Below are 25,017 nucleotides of genomic sequence, written 5' to 3'. Positions count from 1 at the left end.
ATGCGGTGATAATTATGGGGAGCGTAAAAGCTACAATGCATGCCGGGAGATTTTCGTAGATGTTTTACACCACCGTCAATGCGGTGACGAAACTCAGCTGCTGGTCAGGAATCAATATGGCGGCAGTTCGGCGGTAGTCAATCAAATTTGTATCATCAGAAATGCCTCCTTTTCTGTAGCGTAATTTCACTTTTTTGGAAAAGAAAGAATGGATGACTATGGAGAAGATGTTGGTTGGGATGAAGCAGCTGTATGTTGACATTTGGTCTTGTTTCTCTAGTGTTTTTGTCTTACAGTTTTTTTTTCATGCTTTGTGATTAATTGATTGGGTCGATACTTTAGCTCAGTCCATCAGATGAGAAAAGAGACAATGAAGTTGTTATACAGGAGTGCATGCAAAACTTCGCAACTAAAGATTTCATCATGGAACCTGACATTTTCAACAATATCAGGAGGTAATGTTTAATGGTTAGTTTTCAAAACTCGGCTTAAAACTCATTTATTTAAGGAAGTCTTTTTGGAATAGTTTTATTGATTCTTGTTTTATTTTATTTTTTAATATTATTCTATTTTAATCATATTTTGTAACTTGTAAAGCGCCTAGATCTCGCTCGAATAGGTGTTATAAAATACAATTTCTTATTATTTATTATTATTTCTTTGGAGGGTCTTTTGGTTCTTGCCAGGTAACTCAGCACAGTCAATAGAAACTGATATTGAGTAGTCAAGTAACTTTTGATTTTTACCCCATCTGTGGATGTTTTATCAAGGGAGGTACAGGTAGGAGAGGCAAGTAGAGAGAATAAGGGAGGACACAGGGAATATGCTGATGGCCATTCAAAGTGAAAAACGTACAGTTATAATAATTATTATTGACAGGTATTTCCAAGCAGGAGGAATCCAGGAAGAAATGGTGAAGCTGTTATCAGAAAATTACACTGGAATAGCTCAGAGTACTAACCTCTTGGCGAACTGGTTGATTGTAACAGGTAAGCTTCATCTAAATGTCAATTATGTTAGGTATTAATAGTTAGTGGTAATAGTAGTTTGATATGAAGTTTATATGAAATAATTCATATATGAACTGCGGTTGTAGATGAAAGTGAAGAATGATCATCGCAGTAAATTTTCCAATTCAAGCAATTGGAAAGAAGAAGCCTGAAAAAATCAGGGCTTCAATGGTATTCGAACCCGTGACCTCCGCGATACTGGTGCGATGCTCTACCAACTGAGCTATGAAGCCACACATTGGGAGCGAGGTCAATTTATTGAGTTCATATCTTCCCGTGAGGAGTGAAATGATGTGAAGTTTATATGAAATAATTCATATATGAACTGTGCTTGTAGATGAAAGTGAAGAATGATCATCACAGTAAATTTTCCAATTTAAGCAATTGGAAAGAAGAAGCCTGAAAAAATTGCTTAAATTCCAATTCAGTCTCGTTACTGAATGGGCTACCCTGGTTAAATAAAGTTACTTACTTACTTACTCAAGGTCAAGTGGTCTGGGTTTGAATTTTAGCTACTACCATTACGTTGTTGGGCATTATGGGTCATTACGTTGTGTTTTACAAGACACTTTATTATCCAAGTGTTTTCCTTCACCCAGAAGTATAAATGGGTTCCAACAAACTGTACATACATTATAACCTTCACAGAATTCTAAAGAATAACCTGGAGTTGGAACAAAGTCCTACAAAAGCTGAGTTGAGTGGAGAGCTTGGCTAGAGTGGAACTTCCCTTATCTTTTTTCCTTTTTCTTGTTTTCATTGTACAGGAGCTAAAGTTCCAGATGTTGAACAGATGGTTGAAAATCACCTGGAAACTCTCATTATTAAGCACTTTGATCCCAAAAAAGCTGATTCTATCTTTTCAGCTGAGGGTGAGGTAAGGGTTCATTATCTATGGGTAAATTAGCAGGACTGTCATTAACTTTTGAGTCCCCTGTAACCTTGCTCTTCACACCTGTAGCAAACTTGTTACTTTGTGGGTGAATTCTTTCAACAACAGGCAATTTCACCTGTAGCATCAAGGGAAAATCAAGCATACTCAGCCGTAACAGGTGTTATGGGCTACAGCCCTTAATGACAGCCCTGATCAGATTGAATGCTTTTAATTGATGATTTTTATGAGATACAAATTGACTTGTTTGAATTTCCTTTTTCTCTTGTTAACAGACACCATCTTGGTTAGAAGACATGATTGTTCATCAGACATGGCGTTCCATGTTTTACAAGCTGGCTGAGCACTATCCAGACTGTCTGATGCTCAATTTTACTATTAAGGTATCATGACATAGTAGATGTGATGGAACCTTTACTAACAGACACTTCCAGCAGGAAGATTCCTTAAGTGTATCACTTTGTTATGGTCCCAGCCACAAATAAACGCAATATTTTACCTTCCAATAAGCAGAAAACTTTCTTAACTGTACAGGTGTTCAGGTGTTCAGGTCCCAAAAGTGCCTGCCAACAGGAAGTTTGACTGTGTTTTATTTAATAATTTTATTGTAAATTATCTAGAATTACCAATCATTCCAATGGAACATACAGGCTACTACTTGTGGTAGTAGATATTGTAGATTACCCACTTTGTAAAGTATGTTTATATGTACATTTAAAAGATCTTGAAATCAAAATCACACTGACTGATGATTTGTGTGGCCTTGGCAGTTAATTTCAGATGCAGGATATCAAGGAGAGATCACCAGTGTGTCAACAGCATGCCATCAAATTGAGGTGTTTTCTCGAGTGTTCAAAACTTCAGCTTCTGCCTTTCTAGAAGAAGGGGAACAAACTATTGACAACAACCTGCCAGAATTTTCTGTAAGTCTGAAGAATTTTCATTTACAGTAACTCACAGCTTGTGTTTAACACTGCCAGTAATGGCAAAACACAGACTTTTTTCACCAGTGGTTGTTGTCTTCTGAAGCATCACAGCTAGAAAGGAGATTTTAACCTTTATCCCTGGTTCTACTTGGTAAAAATTGAAAAATAAAACCATGACAGAAATGCTCTCTATTTTCAAGCCCAAGCTTGACTTGTTTAGCTTGCAAGAAACTGCATCAAGTGGTGTGATTATGCACAAATTGTTCTGCCAGTCGTGTTCCAGTGCAAAGGATTATCAAAGTTGTTCTCTTTCAACCAATGGAAGAAGGCTTTTCCTTTGAGAACATTATATTGACAGTTAATCAAGTCAAAGAAAAGTCATCTTCATCTACTTTGTTCCCTTTATACTCAAGTTTTGAGCATCACAGTTATTATGAGCTCTGCTTTTCCAGCTCAACTTGTGGTCAACTTGATTACTGTGTGTGATCACTGGCTAACTATTGAAAGACAGTCCTTGATCATTTACATGTATCCTTGGAATCTGTCTTTCTTTAGAGGATGGTTTGTTTTGGACAGCACACTTACCTGTATGCACAGTGTTTATTAAATCACATCGCTCAAGAGACAGATGGAGGAACTAAACTTAAGAGACTCAGTCAAGAACTTCAAAAGAAAGCAGTTGAAAGGTGAAATTTTCAAACTCTATGTTATTCTGAAATGTCCAGCTGTAAGGAAAACTGCAACTGATCAGGTTCTGAGGTTTCTTTGCAGCCAGGAAGATCATCACATGCCTTTACATTAGCATCTATAAGCTGGTGCAGCTCGCATAAATCATTTTTTTATCTCAGCTTATTTTTGATTTTGTTTTCTTTTTGTTAGGTTAACTTGTTTCCAGTGATGACTTGATTTTAGGTCAAACAGTTTTTTGTTTCCATTCTGGTGTTTTGAGCACTTTTAGCCTTGTAAATAGTATTTTTAATCAAAAGCAAATGTTGTGCACATCTCACATATGTTTTAACTTGTTTCAGTGGACATGAAGTAACAGAGATCACACTGTCGCTGAATGGTGCAGCAACTTATCCTCGTGCAAGTGCTGCTCTTTCTTCCATGCTTGGAAAAAATTCCCTTAACCCAGGGGACATCACAGTGGTAAGATTGCAGAACAACATGTCAATAAGCATTGTCACCGTCCTGTGAACCAATTTGTTACATGCAGTAAATGATTTCCACAGTCTATTGAAGAAAAGAGTATAAACTTAACCTGTTGACTTCCAAGTGTAGTGCCCTCCACCAACGTTTAACAGGCAGCTACATTGGATTCTTAACAGAAATTTATTTCTCTCCAAATTGTCTTAATGCTAAATATATGAAGTAGTGCTTGTACTTTGAAATCAATAACAGACAAGTCTTATATTCCTTTTTCACTGCCTTTACCATTACAGCTATACAAGCTGTTCAGTAGTTCCCAGGCTCCTCCTTGTGCCATCATCAGAGTGCCACAGTTTTTGGGTGAGTGAAAGTTTTAGACTATGTTATTTCAGACTGTGAAGCTATTACATGTGGTCTAATAAAATGAGTCAGTTACTGAATTATATTAACTTCAAGAGATATTGGTAAACTTGTTAGTATTTACATTACTGTTTAGTTCATAATCCCATGGCTGTAGTACACTATAGGTCAATTTTAAGATATAAAATTTCAGCCTGAGGGGGGAGGAGGGGGGAGGAGGGGAGAGAGGTGAGGTAGACAATGCAAACAAGAGGGGTTAATAATTAACATACTAACTCAATTTCCTTTCTTTGTGTCATTTTCACTCTGTTACTAAGCTGAATACTTCAATATCAAAAGTAGCTTATTGCACTGATTCCTGTGTTACCATCATGAGCGTCACTTGTGCTTTCTCGTAGTAGATTGTACATGTATATATCATCTCTTTGAGTACTTGACGGGCATGTCTACATTCATTGGCCATCTGCATGAACTGGTCACCCATAACTGAAGCAAGCATTTCTTTCCTTTCATTTAGAGCTTCTATTGGAAGCTTTGTTCAAACCTGGTCAACACTTAAATCCAGAACACAAGTTTAAATATGTTTACCTGCTGGCATATGCTGCATCTGTCCATGAAACATGGATTGAAGTAAGTATATAAACACTTTAGGACTTGGACTAGTGGATCAAAATTCAAGGTCTGTCCAGTCTAGTCAGGATGTTGAATAATTTATGTGGTTTTGTGTTCTTGGGCAAAACACTGACAATTCATGTACAGAAAATTTATGGATACTATCAGCAGGGCTCAAAAAATGTGCTGTCTGGTCATTTGGGACAAGTAGATTTTCTTGCTGGGCAAATAAGTTTTCATTCTCACTTGCCCAATAAGCAAAGTAAAAAAGTAAAAAAGTAAAAAAGTAACCTAAGACTTTTCCAGGGCAAGCAAAATTTGAGAGCTACTTGTCCAAAGGGCAAGATGGATTTCAAGTTTTTTTCAAGCCCTGTATTAGGTGCTCAAATTTCTAAAGACAAATAACTACTAACAATGCTTCCCTCTGTCAGGGTACAGGTGTAGGCTCCTGACAAAATACTCAGAAGATACCTGTAATGAGTTGGAGCAGTAATACCCACAAGGGCTTCATGCTATGTAAACTGCTGTTAAATCTCAGCAACTAAGCTGCTCTGTCTGTATGCCGACATGTACACCTTTACAGTGTGCCAGCAAATGTCTAACATCAATTTTACTCGTGGAGTTCTGTTTAACTTTTTATTTGTAGAATGAACGATCAATGCTGAACAGAGATGAGCTGAAAACAACTTCCCAGGCAATAGATAAGATACACTTACTGTGTGTGCAGGAGACCAAGAAAGGCTCCCAGCTGTTAGCTGAAGTGGGTGTCCTGTTTCAATGTATAAGGTGTGGCCTGTTTCTCTCTCTCTGCACACATTGCAGACCTTCAATGCTAGACAGCTCAGTATGTTGTCTAATGGGTATCATTTCATCATTTGGTTTTTACTTTGCTTAGGCCTCATTGATAGATAATGACTGATATGTTCTTTCCCAATCTTTTGTCGGAGGAGTGAACTCTGGGTACCAGTTGTTTGGGCTGGAATCTCTCTTACAGGACTAAATTTTTCTAATTTTCCTTCCTTCTCAAACTGAACACTTCAAGGTTTGAATTTGATCTGGAAAAATGAATGAAGGGTATTCCTGCAAGGGATAATTTCTTTGAACAACATCATCACATTTTCAAGCAGAAGGGTGACAAGAATAAAGAAAATCTTTTACTCGAGATCCAGGGATATTGTGTTGCTGTATGGGTAATTCCATTTATTCTGAACTCAAGAGTTCCATTTCACTTTTTAATGTTTTGCAGGTTTCCTGTTGTAGCCATGGGTTTGCTAAAATGGGTTGACTGCACTGTATGTGATCCATCATTTTTTAAGCTTCTCACAGACTCAACCCCAGTCCATTTGGCTCTGTTAGATGAAGTAAGTGAGTAGGTTTGGCACCGGACATGCCTTGTGTCCCCTCCCTCCCCTTCCTCCACTTCTTCTCCATCCCTCCCCCATCACCTGTCCTCTCAACTTTATTTCTCTTTTCATTTTGTGCAGATTAGTTCTTGCCATGCTCTACAGCATCGTCTGGTGCTTAACGTACTGATCCGTTTGTTTGAGTCACCTACACCTCTAGACACTTTGGTGGAGGTAAGGGTCTTTCTGCTACAACACTTTGTTTTGTTTTGTGGTAGTGCCATAATTAATTGCAGAAGGAGAAAACAACAGTTTCTATCTTGTGATGCAATCAAGTGATACATTCAATTCTAGTTAGTATTGGCTAAAAGTAGTGCAATATACAGTAAACACAGAAAGGAAGTGTTTGGAATTTTTTGCTCATGATGTAAGCTTACATTTTCTGATTTAATCTAAAAAGTAAGGTTCATGTTGCCTGGCAACAAGTTTAACTATTTAAAATGCAACTGATACAGTTTCAATGCTGTTACTATCACTCTCACATGTGAGGCATCTTGTTGTTTCTTAGAACTGACCTCAATGACATGAAACGGAATCTAAAGCGTTTTCCATTATTTACTCTGTGTTTTGACCAAACATTCTTAGCCTTAACCCTCTTCTGGCTTTCATTTTGAATTTCCGGGTAATGTAATGCATTGAATTTTCCTGGCTGCTCCATCTTTGCATTTCTAACCTTGAGTGGGCCTTGTGATTGATGGAGATCAGACCTTGTCACTTCTGTATCTTTGTGGTGTTTGTTCCTGAAGAGATCCTCAAGGCGAGAGTTAAACAATTCTGTCTGAGATGTTTCCTCTTCTGCTACTCTTGCTGCATTTGCGCAGTTCGGTGTTGTAGCAACACAAGCTGGTGCTACACCAACTGTATCAAGGTGTTCAGGTGAGGGGAATTTGCTTATATGAGCTCCTCTAGCTTCTAAAGGTGTTGACACAGGAGAGTGCTTTGCTTGTGTCCCTGTGGCAGCAGGTGAATTTACAAAAGCACTCGAGTAACACCGTTCTTCTGATAGTGTTGATCTATCAGATACAAGTATGGACGTGTTAGCTTCTTTTAAACCGTTTGTATTTTCCTTTGCACTCTTACATGAGATGGCATTAAAATACGAGAGAGGGCAAACTTTTGAAGAGCAGTGTTCTTCTTCCTTGCTTTCACAGTTTTTTGTATCTACTCTTAGATTGCATTCACAAGCTTTCTCTTGTCTTGGATGCCATTCACCCTCCTCCATTCCATGGTCCTCTAAAGCAAGCGTTGATATTTCCTCCTTTTCGTGTTGGCCTCCAGTATCAGTCTGGCATTTTGCAGCAGAGTTTTCATGTAATGAAGCGTCGTCTTCCTTTATATCTCTGTCTACTTTCCAAATTATTTCCTGTCTAACCCATTTCTTTGTTACCAGTCGAGGTGATCTCTCTGTTGTGTTTGTTATTGTATTTAGGTTCTGTTGGTTTCGACTCTCTACTGTAGTTTGTAACCTTTCCTTTGATTCAATAGTTTTCTTGAAGGACCCAAACGTCTCTGGACTCTCTGCGGGCCTATAAAAGTCTGTTCCGCTTGCTTGTTTAACTCCAGAAAAGGTTTTTTCTTCATAAGTCTGAGCTTTTTTAAGTGCGACCTTTCGACGATATTTATCTTTAAGTGGAACTTGCCAGGTTATCTTGCCATTTTCATATTTGCTGTAAAATCTATCAAATGCCAACGAACACAAGCTATGAACCAAACGGAGAATGAGGTTCCCCAAACAACAGATAAGAATCTCTGTGACAGCATACGTGAGGACAGGAATTGAAAGGAAGATCTTTACCGCGTAATCCGAAATGCTTCTCCCTCGTACGCGCCAATCCATCTGATTTGACAACAGAAGCTGATCGTTTGTGACGTCATTTTGAGATATGTTGCGCGCGGTCGAGTAGTGCGCGCGCGCTCTTTTGCGTGACTGGATTTGACGCGTGTCACTCAAACCCGACTATTTTGTTTCACCGGGTTTTTTTGCGCTTGGCACTTTTTCGGCACATTCAGTTTGTCTTGAAGAGAAAAGAGACAAGAAAGTGGCAGCTCAGCAATATGCAGCCATCAGTAGCATGAACAGTGATATTCCAAGGACAGCAATTGACCTTTTTAGCTTGGACGGTTTGTTTTCCCATCACAGACCACGTGATATTCTTTAGATAATTATTCTTTTGTCCATCTTAAAATTATTCATTCATATACACCCGACTATTTGAAAATTTGAAATCAAGAATTTTCAGGAGTATCATCACTTGGTCTGAAATGGGACAACAAACCGCCTAAGCAAAAAAGATCTATTGAGAGAAACCTGTGCAATCAACTGAATAAATGAGTACAGTCGCAATTAATGCTGAGAAGTAACTCTACGATGGACTAGCATCCCATCCAGGGGTGAGTTGAAATACTCTTAGTCGCTCCATGCTAAATGGAAGCCGGAGATGTGGCGTGTATGTAGACTATAACTTTTTTTTCTTTGCTTACTTTGACTGTAGCTTGAGTTTAAGAAAACAGTTCTGGATCGAATGATTCATCTTCTTAGCCGCGGATATGTGGTGCCAGTGATCAGCTACATCAACAGCTGTCTGGAAAAACAAAACACAGATAACTCGCTGATAAGACACTTCGTGACTGAGGTAAGTGAAGCCATTTCCGCATCTTTGTTCAATAAAATGTTTGACAGGGTTTCCCAGGTAGACGCTTCGTAACAAACATTTTCTGTTTGCATTGTCCAAGCGCGAAAGAATTTCGAGAAATAGAAGGCTCTCAAGTCTTCACCTTACGTCAACACAGGTTCAAGTAGTTCTTGGCAAGGGACCTTAGTGTAAAATGGTGCTTGTTCCCCCGAGTATTTCGATTTCTGTTTTTGCAACTCAAAGAAATCGTTATTGTGCGACTTGGATAATACCCATTAGCTGTTCGGTTTGGACGTTTTCTCTCCCCAGGTTTTAGAAATGATTGCTCCCCCGTACTCGACCGAGTTCGTCCAGCTTTTCCTTCCCATCGTTCGTAACGAGGAGATCACCGGGAGACTGCGCAATGCTGACCACACTGATGACGTGTCACTGTTTTTAGGTGAGAGGTGGCGTTGAGTATTACGGGTGATGAAGACAGATAATGAGAATAAAGAAAACTAGCAACTATCAAGATTCCGTAGTATGTCGATGGTATAGAGAGGCTAGGAATGTCGTTTACGGCAAACTGCGAAACTTACCCCTTATTTTGTGTTCTTTTCTTGTAGTCCTTCAATAAATCACGCCAAAATAGAGAAACGTCTTTAACTATTCACCGCCACTCAAAGACGTAAAATCAGTATAGGATCAAAGGCTCTGCGAGCCAACTCGTGAATTTGATAAGCCAATGAAATTTAAATATCGTCAACAGAAAATGAGGTTTGATTTTCATACTAGGGTATGAACCGTTCTAAGAAGTGTTGGACTGGTAAATGGACATTTTGAGGAATATGATATGAAATTCAATTAGGCCTCAAAGACAGAAAATATGGGCTGAGTGGGAGTTAATGTAAGACAATCACTGTTCCAGATTTTACTTTAAAGGTTTGTGGAAAGAAAGTTCAAAAGGGTGCTGTTTTGCTCCAAGGTAGCGGGAAATGACTTAGAGCCATAGGTATATTTTGTACATAACCTGGGTGGGGATACTCTAAAGTAAAAATTTTGGTGATTTGAATTAAACTCCTAAATGAGGTCAATCTGGCTGTGGCTTAAACTTTATTTGACTGCAAAGAATGGGCTACAATGACAACATTTCTCTTTATATAATTAATTTTTTTGTGTGCAACCCCAAAAAGTACTGATGACTAAAATTAGTGGCACCCTAAGTGAGATTTGCACCCTTGTTAAGTGAGAAAAACATCATTACCCTTTTCACAAGGGAGTATCCCTTCCAACAGGATGTGGAAAAGCAGTGAGTAAGTAAGTTAAGAGTGGCGAACGTTTTTGATAATTCATTTTTCAAGGACTTCCGATCAGCCAAAGACTTGTGGCTACTTACTGAAAATTTCAAACTATTCTGAAGGACTTCTAAATATTTCGTAAAAGATTAATGTACCTTTAGGAGCTTGTGAGAACTGCACTGTGAAGGAGGGTTGATTGTAAAATTGCACAGTATAGATTATAATCAGCTGCAAGTGACTCACCCAGATTTGAGTGTAATTAAGGAAATTGCACAGATAAATATGAGATGTACATTTTTACTTGGTTTTATGAAAATGTCTGCCAGTAAAACTGGTTCTTGACAAATGGAAACTCAAGACATTATGTATTAAATTAGTTCACAAGGAATAACTAGTAGAATTACTATGAAGGACTGTCAAACTATGAAATCAGCCAAACTCAAGCTAACTCAACCCTCCAAGTTAACTTTTTTCCTTAGTGGCCATTTGGCCACTGACTGTTCAGGTTTGGTCGCCAGTGAAAAATTTTAGTCGCCAAAATACATGCATAAATTAATAATTAATTAATAATAAATAATAATCTTATTATTATCTAACTGTATTATTAATAACATTTTCCTTGAACCACCAAGTAAATTGAAGTCCCGTTCAGTGAAAGAACTACCTAATGTTGATTCAAATATGCTGTTATTGGAATGATTGATGATCAAATGAAAATGAAAATTAAGAAAAAAAGTCGCTTCACAAAACACAGAAATATTTGTGTATATCATTTATAATTCACACAACAGGAGGAGTGCAAACGACACAGATTATACCAAGTTAAAATAAGATAGCCTCATTCGCAGCTGAATGGCGGAAAGTTTTCCAATGTTTATCAAGGCGGCAACAAATTCTTGCCGAGACCATAAAGTGAACACTATTTTTACCTTATCGCTTATGATTTTTTTTAAGTGTTCAACCTCGTTTTCTACTTTAATAAGCAAACGATATAAAACTTCATCTGAAAATTAAAGACTGTATTGAAATGGACAGAAAAGTTCACGCTCAAATTGTTTGTCGTTTTGAATTTATTATGCGAACCGCGGAACGCAAATACTCAACGCGAAAATACTTTCACAAGTTTTAGGGCAATCACTAAGACGGATATTTTTTATTGATGAAATCTTTGACAATTTAAAAATAAACCCAGGTTCGTTCACACAAGTGAAATTTATTTACAACTGCGAGCCGCTTTTCATCACAGTTTTTTTTTATTTATAGAATCCCCCGCGCTTGTGTTATCAAGTTTGCTGTAAAGTCAAGTATTTTCGTGTCCACTGAAACAAAATACGTTTCTCAAATACATCTGGATGTTTCTCAAATATATTGTGGATCCTGCGACCGTTGAGCTTTCCAAGCTTTTGCAATTCCTCTTCTTTTCGATGGCAAATGACCGGATTGCGTGCGTTTTCTCACGCTTCCAGGTAAAATTGTCACGTGCCAAAGTTCAGTCGAGTGGAACGAATTTCGTCGCGTCCCAAGCTCAACTGAATGTAATTCCTTGATCTTTGTTTACCGTGTAACATTTCATTTTATTCAGTCTCCATTTCTGTTGGTTAAAATCCCACAACAACTAGCTTTGCAAAGTGAATTCTTAATGTTCAGAACGTTTTTCTTTTCGCTCCGGAAGATAGTCCGCTCAAGCTCCTGACGCATAGGTCACGTTAATTTTAGTCGCCGAGCTGGCGACTTGCGTTCTAATTTTAGTCGCCAGCTCCAAAATTCTAGTCGCCATGGCGACTAAAATGGTCGCAACTTGGAGGGTTGTAACTGAAGGTATCAAATGTTCCCCTCTAATCTTTGATTATCTAGCAGTTTTGCAGTGAATTGATTGCATTTATGGTGGTTTTACATCAACTGGTTTGTTTTGGTAATTATGACTATGGTAAAATCAAACTGGCACTTACCAGTCTATGTGCTTTATACAAAGCCTTAAAGAGCCAGTTCATTTAATAAATGATTCTGAGGAAGGCAATCACAGAGTCTAATAATAGTTCAACTATTGTACAAAATGTTGTTGTTACTAGTTGAAATAGTCATGATAGAAGTTCATGGTGCTTGTATGAATATAACCAAAGAATAGATGGAAGGTGCTGAATTCATTATTAAGACCACATTGTTGTTTTCAGTGAAGTTGACAGCAGCAGTTCCAACAAATATAATACATGTACTTCTTTCTTTGTAATTTGTGTTATTAACTGCATGAACTCCAGTGATGCTGTCCCTGCACTTTTCACCCTGTTCATTTTTTTGTAACTTCAGATACTGTAACTGGTACTAAATCCAGAATGAATATAGTTGGCTGCAGTGCTGTATGTCTCTGTTAATTACCATGTGCAAGTAACTACATGACTGTATATCATTTCAGTTCTTATAGCGTATTTTAGTAGTCTCCATAGTCCAGTGGCCGATGTATGTGAGATAAGCTCTGAATGATCTGCTATTTTATAAGAAGATATAACAAGTGTTAGCAACAATTGTTTTAGTAAAGCTGTTGGTCCACCCTGACACCACACCTGTTCTGGATTCTTCACTTTTTGTCTTCTAGATGACTTTTTTGCAATTTCCTGTATGTGATCTGGGTTCTCTGCTTTCCGTTTCCTTTTAGACTTTTTGTCAATGTCTCTTTCGTGTTCTGGGTTGGTCATTTTCCTTCTTGTGACAGTTTGTTTCCTTTTTTTTCCTAATTGTTTCAATATTTTGTACCTTTGCATGGAATTTTGACTTTCTCTTTTTCTAAAATCTGCAGTAGCTCTTCTCTGTTTCATGTATTCTTTTCTGCAACCTTGATCAGCTCTGTATTTTTTCTGTTTATCAATTTTTTTCTTTCAACTACAGTTTGATCACATGTTTTGTTGTTTGATACCTGACAATTTCTCGTTTCTACCATAGAAACATAATGAGTTTTACTTATGTGTCCAATGTAAATGTTTGTGTATTCTCCTGTCACATTCACTGCTTGAACAACAGTAACAGGAGCAAACGTTTGAAATGATTCAGCGATATGAATTGACAGATTTAGGCAATTGGCCAGTGCTTGAATTATAATTGCATCAGCCCGTGTTCCCTGACATGACATATTGTTCAAATAGTCTTGCCAAGAATGATCAGTGTTACTCTCTATGAACTGTTCAAGGTTCTGCAGTAAAGTACCTGACTGTATGAGCACTTCCCGAGGACAGCCGAAGTACGGTCGATCTATCAATTCCATTTTCTTTGAAAAAAAAATGAACCATGACCGAGTATAACCATGAAGAACCTTTAATTGTTTAAGATACAAACTGTAAGTGCTTACCTGGCAATGGCACGAAGGCTTTTTCTCACAACAATGAACCACTCCAGTCCAGAAACGTTCGGCAAGCCATTCGTGGGCTCAAACTTTACGAACCACTTCCCAACGTCGATACAGCTCCAGGAATAACGAACACAGCCATCTTAAAGGAGTCACTTAACCAGTGGGCCATGGGCGACACTTTATAATCGGTCTCGGCGAGCGTGAAGCTCGACTTCGCGAACACTCGAGTCTTTTGAGCCCGTGGTGGAATTAACCAAAAGATCAGCGTTTTGATACTACTTAATAAACTGGCTATTTTCGCCTCGACTCAATCACTTGTAAACGTGGTTCTGTGGTATTGCAAGGAACCTTCTAGTCCGCCCTGCCATCAAGAGGTGGAGAGTTCAAATTCGTCGCCCGCCTGAAACCTTTTTGTTATTCTTAATTTCTTTTCTTTTTTATCTTTTTTCTTTCTCGGACACACAAATCATTTTCCTGTATATATATATTGAAAAAATAGAAGCACTGACACCATAAATGAAATATACGCTGCAAACTGCCAAAAGTATATTCGAAGATTGGCCAAACTTAATTCACGGATGAAAAACGTATAGTTTTAAACTCTTTTAAGATTCTCATTGGCTTCTTTTTCACCCACCACTATTCTTAGCAACAAAGATGGCCATTTCTTTTGTTTATTACTCACCAAAAACTATCAAATGCACGTAAAAGCCTGAAATCGAAAAAAAAGTTTACAGGAATCGACCAATCGAGCGAGCGAGCGAGTGCCATTCTTCACATCATATCTACAACTCGCTCTTGCGCATGCGCGCAATTCACGAGTTAAAAAAAAAGGCTCAGGAAATTATAGGAATTTTAACGAAACGCAAGTGAAATTATTTCCTAATTTCACGAGTATACCATTTGATTCGTTTTAATATCATAGGTGACAAATGACGCTTACAATCGTGGGTCTTTGACTTGTTTATTGTACTAAGAAATTTCACGCCAAACCTTGTCATGACAAATTTGTACTTTCACATGTGAAATAGACCTTTCCCGCATTCCACTTCAGTGCGCTCGAACAACAGCACCAGAGCGAGGTTGGGGTGGACATTTTCATACATTTGCTCTATTTTGTCCACCCTGACCTCGACTCGGCGCTATTGTTTGTTGGAATGCGGAAAAGGTCTATTATAACGCTGAAATTTTGCACCAAAATTAATCACTGTTGATGAGGCTAATTATAGTTCAGTTTTTATCCTTTGTTCGGTTTGATGTATCGTCAAATTCTCAGAACTAAGCTTAAAATATACGTTTTGTATTTAGTGGAGATACAAAGAACATCAAAAATTAAAATTTGTGTCCTGTTGTGTTCCCAGGCACTAAAATTAAACTTAAAATGGAATTATTTAATTAGCTGTACATGGTGTAATTTTCTCATTGTTCTACCGTCTGACAGGTCACTGTGCTCAGCAGGCAGGGGTCTAGGGTACCAAGATTTGCTACCGCTGGTGGATAAAAACACACTGTATTTTAGCAGCAAGCTTCAAAATGACGGTGAACGACCGCGAAGGCCTGGAGTAACCGTGAACGACCGCGAAGGCGTGGAGTCAAACACTAAGCCTGAGTGGTGTGAGTTACAAGAGAAATCGACAAACAGCAATTTGATTTTGTTTGTTTGTAAAAAGTACAAGGTGGAAGAAATTGTTATATAAGATGTAAATATTTTACACTGTTTATTTGCATGGCGGTCATCGATGTTGCCTTTTCTCCGAGAAGGAACTTATTCCGGCAGTATTCATATGATGGGGAAAAAAACAAAGCGAGGTGAACAATAAAGAATTTTTTTCAGAGTGGCTAGTTTGTTCAGTTACCACGCATGTTAAACGAATATTGATTTAGTTCCAGATTACGGCTCTCACTTTTGACCAGAGTCTTCTGCCATTTTTGATCGGAAGACGCATGTGAGCCTTTTGGAGATGACTTGGCTAAATTGAAGCAACTGTACGAATTTCATTTTTGATGCGTTTATTAACATTCATTTATTTTCCCTGACGGTTACATAAAGCGATCAAAGTTTCTTCTGCTTCTGTGGCAGGCGATCTGGAAATAAATTGAAAACAAAATTTGTATCAGTATATTTCTAGCTATGTAACTATAAGTCACATGACTCATTAGTCTTGTTATAGGAAATATATTTCGGAAAAATCCATCTGTCGTCCCTCTCGTACACGCTCCTGGCAAATTTTGTGTTTTCCTGATGAAAATATCTAAAAAGGTTTCGAATTTTAATTATCTGTGAGCGAAGTAAGGAGGCGAGTTCGGTAATGTAGAGTTAGTCTCCGTTCTATAAACCCACTTCTGGAAATAGTATTAATCTTTCATAAAACATACCCCTAATGAAGTATTGAACAGAAGATCTCGGTTTTCTTAAGTGTCTTTGGTGAACTTTAAGTGCCCAATTGTCAAACAAATATAGCGAGAATTTGAAAGGAGTTTGAGTCTCGGGAAGTGGGGGGGGGGGGGGGGGGGAATTGTACCTCTAAGGGGTGAAAAACATTTCAAGCCACACCCACAAAACAGGATCTTGGTGTACCATCAAGGTTTCCACTTGATGTGAAGTGTGAAATAATGAGCAATTCATTGAACGAGGTTGAGCAAAATATCGTGATAGTGGCAAAAATCAATTATTTTCCGGTGCCTTCGGGATGGACAATTTATTTTGCCCAGCCATGTTCAATGAGTGATAATTTTTTAATAAATATACGTTTTTTCAACATACCTTCAGCACAGATTGCACGTTTTCTTGCAATAGCGTTGTACATACGAGTTGGTTGTGCAGTAACTCTTCCAACCCTTACAGCCCGAATTCTGATCCTCGCAAGCTACAACGAGAGCAAACAATCCGTTTGAGTTTTAAAAAATGATTAGTGCTACTGTAGGAAAAATTAGAAATTACACCGTGACTGCTGCAAATTCTGTGCAAATTGACAAACGAAGAAAACCTCGGATGTTCAGGTTTTCCACAAATTATCAATGTGAGCAAGAAACAATGAATATTTGACCTCTATCGGTTAACTTGCAAAAAAATTACCGTTGGATAGCGGCTTGGTTGGTTTAGTCTCACTAAATTTCGTATAACTGTTTCGTTCTTCCATGTCATTCAAGTTGACGGAAGAAAACGACCGTTTTAATTAATTTATTTATCCCAGTGAAGGATTTCTTCTCGGTTTTTTCGTTCATCTTTCAAACCTAATCGTTTGTTGTTGGTTTTCAATGCTTCACTACTACCGAAAACTTTCGTGAACGGCGGCTGATCTATGATCGTGATTCACATAGTTCCAAACACTTTCATTTCTAAAATTTAGATTGAGAATCTTTGCTTCGATCAACTTGGTAGACCAGTCAGAAAAAAGCCGTGTAACTTACATCCTCCTCCTCCATTGCCGCTGCCAGGTTTACCTTTAAAAAATAATAATAATAATAATAAATAATAATAATAATAATAATAATAATAATAATAATAATAATAATAATAATAACAATAATAATTGTTTAGATCTGCGAAATACGTCAAAAACTAGAGATACCCATAATTATCTTTTTGCTTCGTTTAACCTGCAGGACAGGCCGGGTGGAGCTTTGCTTGTTCGTTTTTGGCAGAAGGACATGACGTACAAGCCGAGACAGTTAGTATTTCATGCATAACCTCTCGTGTTGTATCCGCCAAGTGGTCCGCGTTTGAGTTCATTGACACGAATACAGCTCTTAGAGTACCGGGTAGATAGGGAAGGTGAACAACTCACAGCTGAAAAGATTGTAGCTATCAGTGAACCTCTAAGTCTAAAGTACCTCGTAGAACTTCACTCCTACTTAAAGCTGCTGATCTACTATTATCATTTCATCGCCAATCTTTCCATCTTGCTTCAGTCATCAAAGAATTGTCACAATAGTGCATTCGTCGAAAACGTAAACCTGGTTTTAGCCTGTGATGATCTCCGCACCGAGCTGGGGGGGGGGGGGGGGTGATATCTGTTGATTTCATACGTGATGGATGACGGATAAGAGCATTCTGGCATCGCAGCTGCCTCAAGACCGCTTATGAGGAGTAAAAGAAACGACTCGCAGATAGAGACAGGTCTTGCCTTGTATTTTGAGTCAGTTGCCTTTGTGGACGCAACGCTAGTCAGCGATTCAATACTGATGCCCTGTCTCAACGCCTTGGGCAACAGGCCGCCCCTTGATAGAATAGACTGATATCTTTTCTTTTTAGGACTAAAGAATTGCTTTTGAATGCAAAGGACATCAGCAGGGACAACAGAATGGATTCTGCCTTATACCAAGAGCTGTAATCCACACCCTTACGTAATCGCCGAAACGAATCGAGCCCTTGATGAATTAAACCCATGGAAGGGATTTTAACAGCGACTCTTGGGACTTTTTTGTGTTTTACTGACATCTTTCTGTGCAAGGTCTTTTGATTTTAATTTGAAGACATAATGAGGCAGTTTCTTTATTTGTAGCATTGCAAACTTTCGTCAATTTGAAAAGGGCAGAATGCTCCTTTAAAAAACGTTCATTTCTATTCAGTAAGTCGTTTCCATTTTGTCTTGTTCCTAATTATACCTGTTTAATAAAATAAACTATTGTGGCATATCTCACCGTACAAGTACTGGATTGCATCGATGTCATCTTGCTGCAGCTTGAAGTTTGGTACATATCCAGTGTAATACGGATACATGACAGCATTCTCGACATCGGAGTGATGGATTCCCAGTGAGTGACCGAATTCATGTGTAGCCACCCACAGAAGGTTTGTACCACTGTATGTTCCGTCGGTGAATGTTTCATCTTCATCAAAGTGCGCGCGGCCATCTGAGGGGAAGAAAGCGTGTGCAAGTACTTTGCCTTTTCCGTCAAATGGGTAGGCGCATGTTCTCTCAGAACTTCCACCGTGAGTTGTTCTTCCAAAGCTTGGAATATTAAAGGTAATATGAAAGTAATTTTAGGGGGGAGGGGGGAGGGAAGGCCCACCTCGACATATTAAGAGTTGCTATGAATATCATGATGTGGTTATAATTTTCGAGCTTGCTGACATAGCGAGGTAGTAGTCTTACGTATAGATAGGTCCGCAATGGCTACATGCCTGGCTAACAGGTTATAAAATTAGGCGGGAGAGTGAAGCTTCAGCTGAACACAAAAAGGTTGAATTTAAGTACACGTTATCACACTATAAAAAATGTGATGAATTTTTATATCAATAATCATCTTCTTGTCATTTTTTTCATACATGGGTACTGTCGTCTATCTTTTTATTGCATCAAATGATGAAAACTGTGTGAAATTTCACGTCTTTGTTTTTCAAGTGTATAATCAATGTATATAAACTATGTAAAATGGCGATTCTTTTCAATAAATCCGATGAAGGTTGGTAGTGACCGGCCCAAATATTGTATCTGTACCTGAACACTTTCTTTAGTCTTTCGAAAATTGTTGATGTAATTCCTTCGTTTTGATCGATCAGAGCCTGTTTAGGATCCAACTTTGTTCACTTAGTTTTTGGCTGTAGTTTTCATTTTCATGATGAATTCATGTATATTTATGACATTCTGATTGTATCTCTTGTTCCTCTTTTACCTGATCTTAAGGTCAGCAGATCTTGCGCTGGAAGCTCTGGAGAAAGACAGTCCTGATACATCAGCCCAGTATTTCAGAGCCTTTTCAAACACTCTGTCTTGAGTAGAATGGTCCAAGTCTGCTCCATGCTCAACAAAGTACGTCAAGTGTTTCTTGCTCCATCTGGACCCAGTCTTAAACCTCTTCACACGGCCTTCTTCATCAACATCAGGCATTCCACAACGTGGCTTCTTTGTCTGTGCAATAGTGGCCTCATCTAACTTGCCGGTCACAGGCAGACCTGTGAACTGTTGGAATTTTCTGATGGCTGTTTCCACGTCATGATTTCCTGAACGCGAGGGAGATATATAATGGTACTGGCTCAGGAATTTCTGTCACAGAAAAAAAGGTTATAAACGCTATAAATATTTGTTGGGGTTTCAAAACAGTGTTGTAATATGTAACGGTGTCTTATTTCAGCTAAAAAGGACTTTTGTTGAAATTACAAAGTATACAAAATACACACATATTCGCATTAACCAGACTTGACACCTTATTTTGAGTACAACACGGATCGCGTCTAGAGTTAAATTTTTGCATTGGCAACTGTTAATAATATGTTGGCTAAAAATGACCCTGTCTGAAGCCAATGACATTCGAGATATAAAGTGGATTTAGATAAGGTTTACCTGATAGTTGAATTCGTCAAAATATGTTTCACCGTCAGTCTGAAATTGAGGCGTTTTCTCTACCAATTTGATAGCTGAGAAATGGGACTCATTGTGACCCTGCTTGAAGCCACTCCCAACGAGATATTGAGTGGATTTATAGGGGAGGTCTATCTCATAGCTGAACTGTTCAAAGTCTTAACCTTCATTTGGGTAATGAGGTATTGTCTCCACGAAGTTGATTTAGAGTTTAGAAATGGACTGTAATTTTCACCAGCAGCTGAGAAATCTCTGGAAGTTTACTGTTAACTGAGATTCCAGCACGCCCCATACAGACCCTCTATACAGCTTTAACATTGGGAAACAAAGGCGAACTGGATTTTACATGAAGCTGTGAAAGTACCAACATTAAACTGTGAACAAATCAAAGCCATGGTCTCGAGCGCAATGCCTCAGTTGAAACGAAGGTGAGAGTACCTAAGATATAACCTTCTGAATCTGTCTATGCCGGAACGTTTGAATTTGTTTTTAGAATTGATCAAAAAGGAGATAGAAAGCTTAAGAGCAGCTTCGCCTAAATATCAACTAGACTTGGAAATAGCGAAAAAATCGAATTTCTTCAAACTCGCCCAGAATGAAGCCCTACGGGCACTAGTTGCAAAAATATTGTTTTAAGTTCGAAAAATCAAAAATTATCTTTTTACGCAACTTTTTCGTTTTGATGCCCCAAATCGGCCAAAATGGATTGAAAATGAGCGGCATATTCAGAGGCTCGTAAACTCAAAAGTAAAATTCGTCATCACAAACTGATTTCACGTCATATTTGCACTTCCTTTCTTGTATATTTAGAGCTAAATAGATCGCGATTTGATTAAAACTAAAATATTTGAGGAATTTTCTAAATTAACGACCCAAGATAGGTTAACACGAGGTCTCCGTTTAGCCTATTTTCAAATGCTAAAAAGGCGTTCTGGTACACGGCTTTTCCCAAAACGACTAGTTTGGTCTGAAAGAGCGTTGTTTCCTCTTTAAATTAGTGAAATAAAATGTTTGGGTAAATAAAACTGCGAGCGTTGAGATAGCGAACTAAATGCAGCATATCTTCCTGAAAACGTGACCTTTGACCCAAGCGTAACGAAACCGATTACTGCAAGAAAAGCAAACGTTTCGTTATTTTGAAACATTTTCTAGTGATATCTCTCCGAAACAATTATTGCAAGAAAATACTTCCAGATATGAAATCTTACGGGGTCAAAGAAGGAGCTAAACGAGGCTGCTCTTAAACATTGCTTAACACAGGCTAACTATAACTTTACAAGGAGCTGAAAAAAGAAACAACATAACATTGTGAAGAAATTACTCACTAAGGCACTGGTCTCGTCATCATCTGCTGCAAAGACAATCGCTTGTGAGGCAAGAACGGCCAACAAAACTGAACACAACATGTTCGGAGTGCTGGCTTGGTTCGGGTTTTGTAAGTGAAGTTTGCTATCCACTGTAATCTTTTTTATAACTCGTTATGTGCTTACCTGAACAACTTGTGCAAAACTCACCTGTCAGATGTTAGGCTTACCAATCATGAAAAGTAAACCTGGCTCTCAAGTCTTTTTTCAGGAGGCCTTCTGGTCTCCTTCTCGGTATTTCAATGTTTGTAAAGATTGCATCGACCAGTGGGGGGTACTCCCTATAACGGGCTATACACGGGGGCCCCGCTCGAAATGTGACTCTTTCTCAGGTTGAAGATATAGAAAAGATATGAATCAGTTTCACGAGCTGAAGGGTGGAAACTTGTAACTGTTATTTGGGTATTTATTTGTGTATTTAGCATTGCGAACAACAACAGCAAGCTTTATTTGGATGACCATAAATACATACAGTGTTGCAAAAGCTTTTGTAAACTAAAACTAAAACAGTAATGATTATCGTGAACATATAATAAGGCATAATGATTTGTTGAAGTAATAAGTTCGCCGATGGCTTGATGCTAACAGTTTTCTTGCATTTGACAATTCATTTTAAGCTGTTTCTCAAGAAAGAATTTAGACAAAAATTTGCAGCATTTCAATTGAAAACATGCTGAAGAAGTACCATTTTCTGGAAGGTAATGTTCAAAAGGATAGAGTTTTGACTTCCCCACATGAAAATTTCATTTACATCCCCCGTCCAATTATTTCTCAATATTTTTATTTGTTTTCCAGTTGTTTAAAGAAGCAAACTCAGTTAATAATCGCAAAGATGTAAAACTGAGGTAAATTTGTTTCTTTGGCAGGAGAGCAGAAGAAGGAGATGGGTGCTGTAAAGAACGGAATATTTCTTTGGGTTCTTCTTCAGAATAGTCGTAAAAAATTTCTTGTATAACCGTCAGAACATTACTTGTAATTTATGAAATTGCTCAGTCTTAAATCTTGCTTTTGCTGCTGTACAATCACTTGTCAGCGATGTTTGTTTTTAATTTATCATTTTATCGTCTCTTTTTTTCCTTTTATCGTTCAAATGTTGGCATAAGCGTTCTGTACGGAGGCCTGTTAATATTTCATAATAACGTCAAGTTATCGTGAGCAAACGCTTCCCGGAACCTGTTTAAACAAGTAACAAGCTGGTTTTGTTCATTTCTCTAATCTTCCTGCGGATTATAGTATTCCTTATTACACTTGCTCATTACGTCAGTAACCAAAATCAACCAATCAGACTGTTTTATACCGGTTTGATATTTTCCCAAATATTGTTTCTGCGTGATCAATCCAGAAGGTTTTCTTGTAATCTTATGGATTTCTTTCCTAAAAGAAATGGGATTTAATGTAAAAATTCTTTTCGTTTTCTTTCACATTCCTTGTCCTTATTTTTCCTTTTTCTATCCAAGCTTGAAGGTCAGTTACTGGATTCTTTCCAACACATGATTGCACTTTTTCGAAATGTTTTCGCTTGTGTAAGAAGTCTGCTATTAACCAAGGTTACTCGGGAGTGTAAAGAGAAGATAAATAATTCCCTGATTACATTCGACACTACCTTAAAAACCGCTCGATCTAATAAGCAAGTAAAACAAAAGTAAAAAATGTTATTTAAGAGTGGTGCAGTTACCACACATGGTAAAGGAATATTTATTGAGCCTGGGATTAAGCACGAAGTACAAGTCTAACTAAACGTTTACGCGGTGGCCTCATGGTTAGTGCGCTCGTCTCCGGATCGAACGGTCCGGGTTCGAGCCATTGTGTTGTGTTCTTGGGCAAGAGTCTTTACTTTCACAATGCCTCTCTCCACCCAGGTGTATAAATGGGTACCGGCGAACTTAAGGTGATTCCTTAGTGAGAGAACCCGCCATAGATTTCCGATGAGATTTGGTACGCTGTTGTTACAGGACAAGGAGAGTATTCAAAACGTAGTAAAAAGAGGGGGTCTCCGTGTTTGTTTTCACGCTATAATGCTGACAAATACGGTTATTTAGGTGACTTTTAGTAATCTCCGTGCGCATCAAATAAGCTCGATTATTTTTCAATGCAGCGTGTTATATCACCCAGAGTTTGACTTTCTTTGATTGTTTATTCATCTACGTCCCAGAAAAAATGTCTTCAAATACCCTGCATTTTTTAATCTTAAAGGAAACATAATTTGGACATGCGCTGTTGGGCCCGTTATGTCTCCCTCTGTAGTATTTATTTCATTTGCCAAAAAAGTAGCCATAGATTTCTGCTAATGTTTTTCTCAGTTATTGAGGATTTTGTTCTCATCGAAATTATGAAATAAAAAGTGGGGGTCATCGTGCTCGTTTAAGAGAAAAGGAGCGTTTATTTCGCTATCGAGCTTAGTTTGAGGGAAACCTCTTACGTTTTGTTCGCGCATGCGCTGATGTGCGCGCGCTGATGACGCGAAAATCGTGTGCAGTAGGGATGCGCAATGCAATGCTTAGAATTCATCTTAATGCTGGGAGCAACCCTGTGAAGGACGAGCATTCCGTCCAGGAGGGAGTAGCACTGGGAACGAGGGGTAGAAATACTCCTAGTCGCTTCATGCTACGGCAACCGGGATAAGCTTCTGCCTGATGGGCCACATGACTCATATGCAGACCTAATCTTTTACCTTTTAAAGTTTACGTTTAATGATACTTTGCCACACTGATGCGCTTAGAAAACAAAGCAAAAAGATGGCGGGATAGAAGCAGTGGGAAAAAGGGTTTGTGCCGTTTAACATGGCGTGTATGATGACACTGTCATTAGTGCCCAGTTCCCTACAATACCTTTCTAACTGCACAACCGTGCCCGAGATTTACTCGTTTGCCTGTAGAAAACGTCTTTCGGTGATAGCTACAATCGTGGACAAAAGTCCTTGGGACACTTATGCAATGTAACGGATTATCTGTGTTTTAGAACTGAAGTATGAAGAAAACGCTGCTATATCCTTTATAAATGGGTTGCTGTCCCCCCTCCCCACCCAACACAATGTTGAAAATCAGTTGAAATTGCACGTAGTAGTTTTCAACATTGTATGGGGGGTGGGGGGCGAGGTTAGACAGGTGAAGTTGTATTCGCGCCTGGCGTGTACGCAAAAGCGCCAAAAGTGAAAATTTGTCCCAAGACTTTTGTCCATGATTGTAGCTTCCCCCCTCTGTCAACTATTATAACATCACAGAACATAACTGATCATCGAAAATGTGTATTACGTAAATAATACTGTCTAGGTTTCATTATATCAAGGGAAAAAGAAGCTTATGGGACCGACATGGTTTCCACTTGATGCGAAGTGTGAAATAAAGAGCTGTACGAGGTTGAGCAAAATGTTGTTATTTCTCAATTATTTCGCTGTGCAATATATTGCAATATATTGGCAATACATTGTGAACAGCCTCGCTTAATAATTGCTTATTTGTTGTAAACATACCTTCAGCACAGGTTGCATGTTTTCTCGCAATTAGCTTTTACGTACGAGCGGTGGCTGCAATAACTTGCCAATGTTTACAGTTCGCATTTTTATGCTGACAAGCTACAATGAAAACAAACAAACGTGGTCAATCTCTCAGTTTTAAGCGTTTAATAAGGTAGTTTGGTGAAAATAATTGATGGCATTAGACCGCTTCGAAATAACCGATTTGCAACTTTGTTTTCATTAGAACTATCGCAGAATTGCTAATTGTATAAAAATCGGAGTTTTTATTGCTAAT

The 25,017-nt window shown here is 38.4% G+C and overlaps 2 protein-coding genes and 1 long non-coding RNA gene across 4 annotated transcripts; 2 read left to right on the top strand and 1 right to left on the bottom strand.

The window, feature by feature from the left end:
- Positions 1–82: 82 nt before the first annotated feature.
- Positions 83–15,434, top strand: LOC110068273 (negative elongation factor D-like). Its single transcript, XM_089297440.1, has 16 exons — positions 83–250; positions 343–455; positions 880–989; positions 1,778–1,887; positions 2,178–2,285; positions 2,673–2,825; positions 3,384–3,514; positions 3,857–3,977; positions 4,271–4,337; positions 4,855–4,967; positions 5,596–5,735; positions 6,196–6,310; positions 6,434–6,526; positions 8,845–8,985; positions 9,295–9,424; positions 15,041–15,434. Exons 1-16 carry the CDS (start codon positions 209–211, stop codon positions 15,067–15,069), a joined length of 1,716 nt encoding a protein of 571 aa, XP_089153566.1. The 5' UTR covers positions 83–208; the 3' UTR covers positions 15,070–15,434.
- A 158-nt stretch (positions 15,435–15,592) lies between these two features.
- On the bottom strand, positions 15,593–21,366 carry LOC110068274 (matrilysin-like). Its single transcript, XM_089297445.1, has 6 exons — positions 21,230–21,366; positions 19,219–19,589; positions 18,244–18,554; positions 17,011–17,043; positions 16,364–16,466; positions 15,593–15,684 (listed from the first exon to the last, which is right to left on the bottom strand). Exons 1-5 carry the CDS (start codon positions 21,308–21,310, stop codon positions 16,366–16,368), a joined length of 897 nt encoding a protein of 298 aa, XP_089153571.1. The 5' UTR covers positions 21,311–21,366; the 3' UTR covers positions 15,593–15,684; positions 16,364–16,365.
- Positions 19,475–24,634, top strand: LOC110068277 (uncharacterized). 2 transcript variants are annotated; one of them, XR_002298745.2, is made up of 3 exons: positions 19,475–19,606; positions 20,146–20,332; positions 22,135–24,634. It is a non-coding gene; the product is annotated as an uncharacterized LOC110068277 (long non-coding RNA). The 2 variants fall into 2 exon arrangements; XR_016209622.1 differs by having other exon boundaries at positions 20,146–24,634.
- Positions 24,635–25,017: the final 383 nt, after the last annotated feature.

This window comes from Orbicella faveolata, unplaced genomic scaffold (assembly GCF_042242905.1).
Source record: "Orbicella faveolata isolate gen_17 unplaced genomic scaffold, um_ofav_v1 contig_3, whole genome shotgun sequence".
NCBI classification, from domain to species: domain Eukaryota; kingdom Metazoa; phylum Cnidaria; class Anthozoa; order Scleractinia; family Merulinidae; genus Orbicella; species Orbicella faveolata.
Note: the sequence above shows the minus strand (reverse complement) of the source record. Positions and strands in the feature narration are given on the sequence as shown.

What these genes read in the sequence shown, in the direction of transcription:
- LOC110068273 (XM_089297440.1), top strand. Translation starts at nt 209, where the DNA reads ATGGATGACTATGGAGAAGATGTTGGTTGGGATGAAGCAGCT. An exon ending in TTGGTTGGGATGAAGCAGCT is followed by an intron (nt 251 to 342) that starts GTATGTTGACAT and finishes TCGATACTTTAG; the next exon opens with CTCAGTCCATCAGATGAGAA. An exon ending in TCCATGAAACATGGATTGAA is followed by an intron (nt 4,968 to 5,595) that starts GTAAGTATATAA and finishes TTTTATTTGTAG; the next exon opens with AATGAACGATCAATGCTGAA.
- LOC110068274 (XM_089297445.1), bottom strand. Translation starts at nt 21,310, where the DNA reads ATGTTGTGTTCAGTTTTGTTGGCCGTTCTTGCCTCACAAGCGATTGTC. An exon ending in TCTGCTGACCTTAAGATCAG is followed by an intron (nt 18,555 to 19,218) that starts GTAAAAGAGGAA and finishes TAATATTCCAAG; the next exon opens with CTTTGGAAGAACAACTCACG. An exon ending in TGCAATCCAGTACTTGTACG is followed by an intron (nt 17,044 to 18,243) that starts GTGAGATATGCC and finishes TATTTTTTAAAG; the next exon opens with GTAAACCTGGCAGCGGCAAT.